Below are 13,836 nucleotides of genomic sequence, written 5' to 3'. Positions count from 1 at the left end.
ACATGTAAGGCTAAGTTGAACCCCATATATGGAACTCAAGTACGGCAGTCTATGGCTTTAACTCACCACCTGAAAGAAAGTTGGACAAATTTCCACACATTCACGCCCTTTCAGACGGAATTCAACTCAATTTTACAAACTTTCTTTTTTTAACCAACTAATCTGTGAATTCCTTTTACCTGACTTGTTTTTTGATAATTTGAAATAAGATATTAACCAGTTGTTTCATTTATCCATATTTCATTTCATCTGAAGTTTTTAGAAGGATTGAAGAACACAGCTATGAACTAGTTATATTATTGAGATTGTAATGACTTTGACTCCTTCACACATGGTCAAATTATACTTTTGACGTCATATTTCATGTTATTCTCCTTTCATATGACATAAGCAATTCTAATCATTCACTTATAATAATAATAATAATAATAATAATAATTTAACTTAGTGCAATTTGACTAGTTTTTAAGGTTGATTAAAATTTTACCATTGTGAACTATTAGACCTTCGTGAACAATTCTACTTTATGAAGTCAGGTTAAGGGCCCTGACCTAACTATGGGGTTATGTTTTTCTGGCTGATGATGCTTACTACGTTTAAGCGAAATATATCCCAATTTTTAACATCTGTATAATGTTTGTATCCTAAAGTGCAATGCCTTATTCCCCGACTTAACATACTGACTTCCATTAAATTATGTTGAGTCATTTCCTCGTTATGCATGTACATACATACATGCATACATAGATGACAAAAATTAAAAATTTTGTTTCCTTCTTACTGTGGACACAACCGATACGAAAATACTCTTCTGTTTTTTAAATTCTGAGCAATGTGCAGACAATACTCTTGCTATATGTATGAGTAAAGAACTGTATAGATGATGTTCTACTGTATAGAGCAGTAAATAAGTTATAGGACTGTGAGGACTGAAAAAAGATATTGACATTGTTGTGAGAGGGACATGGTATGATGGTAAACAGGGTAAGAATTCGGGTTGTAATTTTCACCAAGAGGAAAAGTCCTCTCAATTTAATGTGTAATAGGGTGAAAGTACCTGATGGGGATCAGTGTACGCACATAGGTGTTATTATGAGGAAATTGGGGAAATCACATTAATATGACGTTATAAATAAAGGTTACAGGTCTCTTCGTATGGTTATGAGGGTATTAAGGGCTTGCATTTAGGACGTAAAGAAGACATATTAATTACTGATAAACCCCAGTTGGCGTGTGGTTGCAGTATATGGGAATGTCACCAGGATTACTTGAAATGGAAAAGATCCAATGGAAAGCATCACAGGTTGTTGTGGGTGATTTTTGACAAATGAGTAGTGTTACAAAAATGTTGCAAATTCTGGGCTGGAATGACTTCAGTCAATCAATCAATCAATCAATCACTACTGATCTGCATTTAGGGCAATCACTCAGGTGACAGATTCCTTGTCTGTTGTTTTCCTAGCCTTTTCTTAAATGATTTAAAAGAAAGAGATTTGTTGAACATCTCCCTTGGTAAGTTATTCCAATCCTTAATTCCTTTTCTTATAAATGAATATTTGCCCCATTTGTCCTCTTGAATTCCAACTTTATCTTCATATTGTGATCTTTTATACTTTTAACAACACCACTCAAACTTATTCATCTGCTAATGTCATTCCATGCCATCTCTCCACTGACAGCTCGGAACATACCACTTAAAATAAGAAACAATGTTAGGTTCATTGGTCCACCCAGTCAATACACCTCACTTCACAAGTGAAAACTATTTAATATAAAAACATATTAAACATATCGTGGAACATGTTTCGTCTCATTTGAGACTTCATCAGATATAACGTTTTGTAGTAGATTACAAAGCTCATTGTTGCTGTCTAGTAATTGAAAAAATGGAAGAACTCAAGTCCTTTAAGAACTATTTGAGAATACACTAAAGATAAAATATATACATTATTTATACAAAATGTTGCCACTTCTTGCAAAAAAAATGTTTATCTTCCATGTTAAAATTTGAAACATTTCTTGAAACATGACAAGCCAGCCATAATGTCTAGTAACAGAATACAGTGCTCATTGTTACATAGTAATCTTGATATTTATTCATTTTACTAGAAGTTAAATTGATATGGCTGTGATGACACTTGATCCAAGCGAATCACTTGTACTTCTGCCATTATATTCTTTGTTCTGATTACTGCAAATATGTGTAAATGTGCCAGGTCTTTACAAAATAAAATATACCATACAATCTCTGTAATCCAGCCATTCAGTGGTCTGCTATGTCCCATAATCTGGGCTGGTATGTGTTTGAAATGGTACATGCAGCTCACCTCCATTGGGGGTGTGCCTGAAAAGAGCCGCACCACTTCGGGATGAGGACACAAGTTTATTTTTATGCTAGTATTCTTTCCGACCAAGCTCGATAGCTGCAGTCGCTTAAGTGCGGCCAGTATCCAGTAATCGGGAGATAGTGGGTTCGAGTCCCACTGTCGGCGAAGATGGTTTTCCGTGGTTTCCCATTTTCACACCAGGCAAATGCCGGGGCTGTACCATAATTAAGGCCACGGCTGCTTCCTTCCCACTCCTAGGCCTTTCCAATCCCATCGTCGCCATAAGACCTATCTGTGTCATTGCGACGTAAAGCAAATAGCAGTATTCTTTCCTTCATTCGCTTTCTCTTTTGCTATAATCATAGGCCACACATTCATCTATACCAGATCTCTCACAAATCCTTCCCTTCTAATGTAATTTCCCCATTTGCCAGGTACCTTGTCTTACCATTTATACTGTATTGGATAAGTCTGCTCTATTCCATCTGGTCTGTAATGGGGATTTATATCTGCTGCTTGTTTCTGAATGTTGGGAAACATGTTTTCTAAGCAGCAAGGAATAGTATCTTTTCAACAGTTACTTCAGACATCTTCTTGACAGCATTTCCTTGCAGAAAATCAAGCTTTTACCGAACTGTTCAATGTTCTCAGTGACATTAGGATAAGGAGGGAGTAGGGGTGGGTAGGTAGTCTTAAATTAAGTTACCATCCCCCAACATTTAGCTGGTATGAAAATGAGACACCATGGAAGTGTATCTACCAGGCTGTTGCCAGTATGGTTCGAGTCCACCATATCTCAAATGGAACTTTTTTTTCTGCAGAATCATGGGGCCAATCAACTTGGTAAATATTTATTTACAAACAGGCAAAATCAAAGTTCTGCATCTATATATAGGGCTGCATTTTTCTAGCAGTTATTTATTCTATTCTATAGCTTGCTATGTGCACTTTTTTCTGCAATTGTTCATTCACTTAGTATAAAATGACTTGTCTTTAGATGTCTTTTTAGCTTACGTAGAATTATACATTAATTGCTCAGTTTACCAGTGCATACAAAACTCAGGAAGTTCCAGATTTCCCTTTTCTGAGTATATAATTTCATACCTTAAATAGCAATCTTGATATTTATGCATTTCACTAGAAGTTAAAATGATGGCTGTGATGACACTTGATCCAAGCGAATCACTTGTACTTCTGCCATTATATTCTTTGTTCTGATTACTGCAAATGTGTGTAAATGTGCCAGGTCTTTAAAAAATAAATATACCATACAATCTCCGTAATCCAACCATTCAGTGGTCTGCCATGTCCCATAATCTGGCCTTTTCTTTCTGCATGGTGTCCTATGCTGAAACATCTTGGTTTGAATTTTGTTATGATTTTGATGAGATTACAAGAAGTAGTCTTCAAAATACCTATTCACAGAAAGAAACAAACTACAATTGATTGCTTCCTTACTGAAAATAACAATGAGTAGGCTACTTTCCTGTCTCAAAATACAGTGTGCGATGCAGTGTTTGTTCGAGATGTTTGTAAATGCCCGTAAGTGTATTTTTCAGTTTTTACTATAAATATTACCAGTAGGCCTACATACATAACATACAGTGTGTACAGTGTTAAATTAAGTGTGAATAAATTGACCTCATTGAATATGTACAGTTTTTTCTATAAAGCCAGACTATAGACTAGAATTCTAACAATTCGGCTTTTCCAGTAATGTGGCACTCCTCCCGAGAGGTTGAATTACTGAAATTGTTTTGCAGTGGTAATATTTCCACATTATAGGGAAATTTATACAAAATCTTATCCCTTCTTAACTGATTTCCAATCAGCACTAAAACTAAACACAACTATTACTCTCATGAATTTTGTTTGTTTTGTTAGAAACCTAGGTTAACTCAACACTAGCCGATTGAAGACTCGTGTTCGAATTTATATTATTTTAAATTTATATAAATGTGAAATTGTTTCAGATTCAATCAGCACTCCATTATGGTTTTGAAGACTTGTCAACAGAACTCAGTTAATCATACATCTGAACCTCTCAAAGCTTCTGAAGATTCAAAGCCTTCTGAGAGCATGAAAATGACTGAAAACTTGAAATCTACCAACAATTTGAATATTTCCAATAGTTCCAACCATAATAACTTCATGAATGATAATCTGAGGTCTGAAGAGAGCTTACAACCGAAAACGAAGAAAGTAAGTAAGGAGCTTGTTTTGTTTACCAAGTCTTGGGTTGTTGAAAGTGTGCCCTGTAATACTTATACATACCTAATACTAATCAAATTCTTTTGTTGCTTTATTTTCATCCTTAAGAATTGTTTTGTTAACTGTTGAATATTATGATTAACATATTTCCTTAATCATTGAGGACTGGAGAGATGACTTATTAAATGATGTCCAATTCCTCCAGTAAGCTAAAAGTAGAATACCTCCTCTAATGCAGCGCTGAGTAGCTCAAACATTACAAACATCAGAGCGCTAGAATTCTGAGCTCAAGTTGGCAGGTTTAATCTCTACTCAGTACAGTCATTAATTGAAAGTGCTCAGATATACCATACCAGCCTTGTGTCTGTAGATTTAATGGCACATGAGAGAACTCTTAAGGGACCAAATTCTAGCACTTTGGCATCTCTGAAGACCTTCAGATTAGTTAGTTGGATATAAAACCATTATCATCATCTCCTCTGGTCTGCTTCAACAGCCTGTGACTGCTGTTTCAAAATTTTAGGATGATAATCGTTTAAGAAAAGACTAGGTAAACAATTGAAATGGGAGATCCAATCAAGGTCAGAATTCAACAGAGCTTTGAAAGACCTAAATAGGAGCAAGACACCTAGATTTGACGGCATATCCTCGGAATTACTGACTTCCTTTGGAGAATCCAGTATTGCAAGGTTTTCCATTTAGTGTTTAAGATGTATGATACAGAAATGCCTTCCGATTTATACAGACTATTGTTCTATTCCCAAGAAAGCAGGTGCTGACAAGTGTGTAAACTACCACACAATTAGTTTAGTATCTCACGATTTTAACATGTATTGAGAGGAATGGAAAGGAGTTGAAACTGACCGCAGAAGGTCGCATACCAGGGAATCGCCGATCTTACATAAATTTTTCACACACCTTAAATAAGCCAAGATTAACACAATGGCCCGAATACTTCTTTCAGAAATTAACTCGTGTGACCTACAGGACTTCTTACAAAATTGTACAAAATATTGTTGATATCCTCCTAGTCAGTACTAAACCATCAATACAGATCTAACATGAGATTCATAGTCAGTAATGACCTACAGAAAGCGTTAAAAGTTAGCATGTTTGAATTACTGCTTTCCGCTACGCAATACTGCACCGCGCACTGGGTTCACTTGTCGAGAGTGCATACCCTACCTGCAACTCACACTGTCCAACAACTGATTTCAAATCAAAATCACTTTATTTGCAAATCACTAAAATACATTATTATCAAGCACTAAATTTTAAATTAACAGGAGAAGACGACATTTTCCTAGAATACAGTATTCTAAATTTACACTAACAATATTTTCTGTTCAACACACAGCTCATCCTTAATAAATTGATATTGTTTACAAAATTCTGCCGGCCTTGTTGTGTAGGGGTAGCATGCCTGCCTCTTACCCGGAGGCCCCGGGTTCGATTCGATTCCCGGCCAGGTCAGGGTATTTTACCTGGACCTGAGGGCAGTGTTGCCAACCCATAAATCTTTTCTCCGCTAAATTTTAGTTGAAAATCCGTTAAATTTCGAACTGAAATTAAAAGAGATTAACTCAACACTCACCAGTTTCAGAACAGGAGTTAATCATCTTCTCCTCCCAGTACTGAATGCTCTGAAGCAGATGTGCTGGGTTGAGGTCTTATGGTTTCATATGAAGCCACATGGTAGTATTCTTGTTCAAAATATATGCTGGCAGTTCACAGCAGCAAAACACATACGGAAATTTTCAAATCTATTTTGAAAGTTATTTTCACTTTCAATGCTGTTTTCATTGTTTTTGATAAGTGCGGAAAGAAATAATATCAAATAATTTCGCATTTATATTGCACTGCCAACAGATGTACCGTTGGTATTTGGGATCACTGGGAAGCTCAACCAACTAGCCTTTTATTTAAAGTTTAATTATTTAACCATGCTTTAGAAAATATCTGACTACTTTTCAACCTTTTCTTTCGACATATTGATATACGTACCAAAAAGAACCTGTCAAAAAGAAACAACACGTAATCAAACACGACATTACCCAGCTCATCAAGAGTACAGTAACGGTAGTAACAAATTCTGACTGAGGCTGTGGGCCAGAGCTGGTGTAGAAAATGAGTGGTAGTGTGCAGCATAAGTTCAATACAACGGGAATAAGTAGACTATTATACCGTAGTAAGTTCTGTATTATTTTGTCCTGGTGATGAAAGACTATATTGTTACCACTGAAAATCGCTAAAAGAACTTTTAAAATCCGTCAAAAAATCCACTGTCCGCTAAATGTAAAATTTATCCGCTGTTCCATTTAAAAATCCACCAAATTTGGCAGAATATCCGCTGAGTTGGCAACACTGCCTGAGGGCTGGTTCGTGATCCACTCAGCCTACGTGATTAGAATTGAGGAGCTAACTGACGGTGAGATAGTGGCCCCGGTCTAGGAAGCCAAGAGTAACGGCCGAGAGGATTCGTTCTGCTCACCACACGACACCTCGTAATCTGCAGGCCTTCGGGCTGAGGGCGGTCGCTTGGTAGGCCAAGGCCCTTCAAGGGCTGTAGTGCCGTGGGGTGTGGTTTGGTTTTTTTTACAAAATTCTACTTATAATATCTCCTTTCTTACATAGTCAACTCATATACACTACTAGCAATTACCTGCGGCTTCGCTCGCGTTGATTTCGTAATTTGATCAAAGTAATCATTCCTCGGCATTGTACTAAGATATTATCTGAAAATACCTCAAATACAAAAGCTCACCCAAAAATTGAGTTTCATTTACCTCGGAATTCTTATTTTCTTTTTTTGCTATTTGCTTTACGTCGCACCGACACAGACAGGTCTTATGGCGACGATGGTATAGGATAGGCCTAGGAGTGAGAAGGAAGCAGTCGTAGCCTTAATTAAGGTACAGTCCCAGCATTTGCCTGGTGTGTAAATTAGAAACCACGCAAAACCATTTTCAGGGCCGCCGACAGTGGGGTTCAAACAAACTATCTCCCGGATGCAAGCTCACAGCTGCGTGACCATAACTGCACGGCCAACTCGCCCGGTGCAGAAATTCTTTGTAAACCATGTTTGTGGTATTGCCTTTTGGGGCTAAGACAACCATGCGACATAGAATGGTACATGTGAGAAACAGTCTTCTCTCATGTCGAAAAAATAAAGATTCCAAATACCTATTTCCACATCTGTAACATCTTCAATTTTTGAAATGTACTTAAGTATCCCCATAAAACAAACCCAACCCCTTGATCAGTCCTTCCCCCACCCTCAGCCCCATCTAGGTGTATTTTCCGAAAACAAAAGTAAATGTTTCTTTATTTTTAAAGGAGATTCCATATACCAATTTTCACGTCTGTAACATCTTCAGTTTTTAAGATATAATTATCCTCATAAAAAAATCATTCAACTAATTTTCATTTCTTTTCATCCCGTGTTAAGTGCCTTCTCTGAAAACAAAAAGGTACATGTTCCTGTATTTTTAAAGGACTTTCCAAATGGTTCATGTTTGTGGGTTACGGTAGTCACATCCTATTTCGTGAACCATGGGCAACGGCTGAGTGGCCTAGTAAGTGGTCCTGAGAGTCGGGATACCAGTTGCTATGGAATGGGAGTGGGCATCTCGGACATATTCTGAGTCATGGCCCCCCTTGTGCTCAGGCGGCTAGGACTATACAATTCACCGGTGGTCCATAACCCGTTAGAGGAGAGATCCTCACTTGGACTATGTACAAGTAGGGTAGCATCCTGCTTCATGAATTTACCGAGCTCAGAACATTTTAAGCAAGCCTCGGACCTATGGGAGTAATGGAGTCCCACTCCCATTTGACAGGTGAGGGACTCCTTGGAAACAACTTGGCGAACGAAATGGAATTCGATGGGGAGCTATCAATATTAATGGGGCTTATGGAAGAAAGAAAGTAGAACTGGCTGAGTCAGCAAAGAGGATGCATCTGGATATGCTAGGAGTAAGTGATATTCGGGTAAGGGGAGATAACGAGGAAGAGATAGGAGATAATAAAGTGTACTTGACGGGTGTTAGGAAGGGAAAGGCAGAGTCTGGGGTAGGGCTCTTTATCAGGAATACCATTGCACGCAACATAGTTTCTGTTAGGTATGTAAGTGAGCGAATGATGTGGGTAGATTTGTCAGTTGGAGGAATTAGGACAATAATTGTGTCCGTGTATTCACCATGTGAAGGTGCAGATGAGGATGAAGTTGACAAGTTTTATGAAGCATTGAGTGACATCGTGGTCAGGGTCAACAGCAAGGATAGAATAGTGATATTGGTTGATTTCAATGCGAGAGTTGGGAATAGAACTGAAGGATACGAAAGGGTGATTGGTAAATGTGGGGAAGATACGGATGTTAATGGGAATGGGAAGCGTGTGCTGGACTGCTGTGCTAGTATTGGTTTAGCTGTTATGAATACATTCTTCAAGCATAAGGCTATTCACTGCTACACATGGGAGGCTAGGGGTACCAGATCCATAATAGACTATATCTTAACAGACTTTGAATTCAGGAAATCTGTTAAGAATGTACAAGTTTTTTGCAGATTTTTTCGATGATACAGACCACTATCTGATCTGTAGTGAGCTAAGTATCTCTAGGCCTGTCTGCAAATGAATAAGGGTAGAAAATCTCCAGGATGAGGAAATTAGACAGAAGTACATGGATATGATTAGTGAGAAGTTTCGAACAGTAGACAGTAAGCAGGTTCAGGATATAGAAAGTGAGTGGGTGGCATACAGGGATGCTGTAGTAGAAACAGCAAGGGAATGCCTAGGAACAACTGTGTGTAAAGATGGGAAAAGGCAAACATCTTGGTGGAATGATGAAGTGAGAGCAGCCTGTAAACGTAAAAAGAAGGCGTATCAGAAATGGTTCCAAACAAGGGCCGAGGCAGACAGGGATTTGTACGTAGATGAAAGAAATAGAGTGAAACAAATAGTTGTTGAATCCAAAAAGAAGTCGTGGGAAGATTTTGGTAACAACCTGGAAAGGCCAGGTCAAGCAGCGGGGAAACCTTTCTGGACAGTAATAAAGAATCTAAGGAAGGGAGGGAAAAAGGAAATGAACAGTGTTTTGGGTAATTCAGGTGAACTCATAATAGATCCCAGGGAATCACTGGAGAGGTGGAGGGAATATTTTAAACAGCTTCTCAATGTAAAAGGAAATCATGCTGGTGGTGTTGCAAACAGCTAAACTGATGGGGAGGAGGAAAATGATGTTGGTGAAATTATGCTTGAGCAAGTGGAAAGGATGCTAAATAAACTCCATTGTCATAAGGCAGCAGGAATTGATGAAATTAGACCTGAAATGGTGAAGTATAGTGGGAAGGCAGGAATGAAATGGCTTCATTGAGTAGTAATATTAGCGTGGAGTGTTGGTAAGGTACCTTCAGATTGGACAAAAGCAGTAATTGCACCTATCCATAAGCAAGGGAACAGGAAGGATTGCAACAACTATCGAGGTATCTCATTGATTAGTATACCAGGCAAAATTTTCAATGGCATCTTGGAAGGGAGGGTGCGATCAGTCGTTGAGAGGAAGTTGGATGAAAACCAGTGTGGTTTCAGACCACAGAGAGGCTGTCTGCATCAGATTTTCAGTATGCGCCAGGTAATTGAAAAATGCTACGAGAGGAATAGGCAGTTGTGTTTATGTTTTGTAGATCTAGAGAAAGCATATGACAGGGTACCAAGGGAAAAGATGTTCACTATATTGGGGGACTATGGAATTAAAGGTAGATTATTACAATCAGTCAAAGGCATTTGTGTTGACAATTGGGCTTCAGTGAGAATTGATGGTAGAATGAGTTCTTGGTTCAGGGCACTTGCAGGGTTTAGAAAAGTCTCATGTCTTTCACCTTTGCTGTTCGTAGTTTACATGGATCATCTGCTGAAAGGTATAAAATGGCAGGGAGGGATTCAGTTAGGTGGAAAGGTAGTAAGCAGTTTGGCCTATGCTGACGACTTGGTCTTAATGGCAGGCTGTGCTGAAAGCCTGCAGTCTAATATCTTGGAACTTGAAAACAGGTGGAATGAGTATGGTATGAAAATTAGTCTCTCGATGACTAAATTGATATCAGCAGGTAAGAAATTTAACAGAATTGAATGTCAGATTGGTGATACAAAGCTAGAACAGGTCGATAATTTCAAGTATTTAGGTTGTGTGTTCTCCCAGGATGGTAATATATTAAGTGAGATTGAATCACGGTGTAGTAAAGCTAATACAGTGAGCTTGCAGTTGCGATCAGCAGTATTCTGTAAGAAGGTGGTCAGCTCCCAGATGAAACTATCTGTACATCGGTCTGTTTTCAGACCAACTTTGCTTTACGGGAGCGAAAGCTGGGTGGACTCAGGATATCTTATTCATAAGTTAGAAGTAACAGACATGAAAGTAGCAAGAATGATTGCTGGTACAAAAGGTGGGAACAATGGTAGGAGGATACTCGGAATGAGGAGATAAAGGCTAATTTAGGAATGAACTTGATGGATGAAGCTGTACGCATAAACCAGCTTTGGTGGTGGGGTCATGTGAGACGAATGGAGGAGGATAGGTTACCTAGGAGAATAATGGACTCTGCTATGGAGGGTAAGAGACGTAGAGAGAGACCAAGACGACGATGGTTAGACTTGGTTTCTAACGATTTAAAGATAAGAGGTATAGAACTAAATGAGGCCACAACACTAGTTGCAAATCGAGGATTGTGGCGACGTTTAGTAAATTCACAGAGCGTTGCAGAATGAACGCTGAAAGGCATAACAGTCTATAATGATAATGTATGTATGTATGTATGTTTCCAAATACCAAGTTTCTTGTCTCTAACATGTTAAGTTTCTGACATCTAATGTAGATATACCGGTACTCATTTTAAAAATTCAGCTGCTTTTCCAATTCTTTTCAGACCCTTAACTGAATTTTCCGAAAACAAAAAAATGTGTGTTTCATTATTTTTAAAGGAGATTCCAAATACCAGTTTTCATGCCTGTACATCTGTAACACCTTCAGTTTTCGAGATTATATATATATATATATATATTTAGGAATGAACTTGATGGATGAAGCTGTACGCATAAACCAGCTTTGGTGGTGGGGTCATGTGAGACGAATGGAGGAGGATAGGTTACCTAGGAGAATAATGGACTCTGCTATGGAGGGTAAGAGACCCCAGTAATATATATATATATATATTACTCATAAGAATAATTCAACCTTTTCTTCTTCACTTCTTTCCAATCCCTCTCTCGTCTTAAGTGGACTTCCCAAAAGCAAAAAATACGTATTTCATTATTTTGAAAGGAAATTCAAAATACCAACTTTCATGTCTGTAACAGCTTCAGTTTTTAAGATAAAGTATCCTCATAAACATATTTCAAATCCTTATTTACTTATTTTCAACCCCATACCCCTTACGTCTATTTTCAAAAAAAAAAAAAAAATGCGTGTTTGTTCATTTTTTTTAAAAGTTGATTCCAAATACTAATTTTCACGTCTGTAACATCTTTAGTTTTTGAGGTATAAGTATTCTCGTACAAAGTATTCAACTAATTTTTCTATTAAATCATGCCCTTAAGTGGATTTTCCAAAGACAAATGATTGCATTTTTCTTTACTTTGAAAGAAAATTCCAAATACAAATTTTCATGTCTGTAACATCTTCAGTTTTTGAGATATAAGTATCCTCATAAAATTAATTGAACTCGGTTTTCACCCCAGCCCGTTAAGTTGATTCCCCGCCCCTCCAAAAAAAGGCGTGTTTCTTTTTTTAAGGTGATGACAAATACAATTTCTCACATGTGTAACCTTAAGTTTTTGAGATATAAGTTTCTCCACAAAAAAAAATAAATTCTTTCACTTCTTTCACCTTCCCCCCTTAAGTGAATTTTCCAAAAACCAGAAAAACTTGTTTCTTCATTTATAAAGGAGCTTCCAAATGCCAATTATGATGACTGTACCATCTTCAGTTTTGAGATATATGCATGCTCATCAAAAGGAATTAAACTCCTTTTTCACCGCCTCCGCCCCCAATTTGATTTCCCCCCCACCCCCGAAATGCGTGTTGCTTTATTTTTAAAGGAGATTCCAATGACTAATTTTCACGTCTGTAACATCTTTAGTTTTTGAGTTATAAGTATCTTCATACAAAGTATTCAACTAATTTTTCAATTAATTCACCCCCTTAAGTGGATTTTCCAAAGACAAATGATTGCATGTTTTTTTACTTTGAAAGAAAATTCCAAATACAAATTTTCATGTCTGTAACATCTTCAGTTTTTGAGATATAAATATCCTCATCAAAAGAATTCAACTCCTTTTTCACTCCAACCCTGCCCGTTACGTTGTTTTCCCCCCACCCAAAAAATGCGTGTTTCTTTATTTTTTTAAGGAGATTCCAAATACCAATTTCGATGTCTGTAACCTTCAGTTTTGAGATTTTTTTTCTCCAGAAAAATAATTCAATTTTTTGTTTTACTTTCTTTCACACTCCCCACTCAAGTGAATTTTCCAAAATCAAACAGTACCCGTTTCTTTTAAAGAGCTTCCTAATACCAATTATCACAAATGTAACATCTTCAGTTTTTGAGATACTGTATATGTATCCTCGTAAAAGGAATTCATCTCCGTTGTCATCCCTCCTCCCCCTACCAAGTTGAATCCCCCACCAAATGTGTGTTTCTTTCTTTCTTTATTTATTTATTTTTTATGCTATTGGCTTTACGGGGCACCGACACAGATAGGTCTTATGGCGACGATGGGATAGGAAAGGCCTAGGAGTTGGAAGGAAGCGGCCGTGTCCTTAATTAAGGGACAGCCCCAGCATTTGCCTGGTGTGAAAATGGGAAACCACGGAAAACCATCTTCATGGCTGCCGACAGTGAGATTCGAACCCACTATCTCCCAGATGCAAGCTCACAGCCGCGCGCCACTAACCGCACAGCCAACTCGCCTGGTCTTTATTTTTAAAGGAGATTCCAAATACCAGTTTTCACGTTTGTAACATCTTTAGATTTTTTGGTGTATATATACATACTCATACAAAGTATTCAACTAATTTTTCAATTCTTTAACCCCCCGTTAAGATTTTTTTCCGAAAACCAAAAATACGCGTTTCCTTACTTTTAAACGAGATTCCAAATACCAATTTTCACATCTGAAACATGTTAAGTTCTTGAGATATACTGTAGATACGCTAATTTTAAAAATTCACCCCCTTTTTCAGTTCCCCTTAAGTGAAAAACAATATTTATATTTCTTTACTTTTACAGGAAATTCCAAATACCAG

General features: G+C 37.6%; 1 protein-coding gene across 6 annotated transcripts in view; it reads left to right on the top strand.

Moving 5' to 3' along the window:
- Positions 1-13,836, top strand: part of LOC136863178 (general transcription factor IIH subunit 1) — a 506,000-nt gene that overhangs the window by 277,393 nt on the left and 214,771 nt on the right. For all 6 annotated transcript variants that reach the window (XR_010859163.2, XM_067139528.2, XM_067139529.2 and 3 more), the window contains exon 7: positions 4,301-4,529. Coding sequence is in view for 5 of the 6 variants with exons in the window: in XM_067139528.2 (XP_066995629.2) it covers positions 4,301-4,529 (229 nt within the window). In the remaining variant the exon portion in view is untranslated. The remainder of the gene's footprint in view (positions 1-4,300; positions 4,530-13,836) is intronic.

Source organism: Anabrus simplex, chromosome 2, assembly GCF_040414725.1.
Source record: "Anabrus simplex isolate iqAnaSimp1 chromosome 2, ASM4041472v1, whole genome shotgun sequence".
NCBI lineage: Eukaryota > Metazoa > Arthropoda > Insecta > Orthoptera > Tettigoniidae > Anabrus > Anabrus simplex.
Note: the sequence above shows the minus strand (reverse complement) of the source record. Positions and strands in the feature narration are given on the sequence as shown.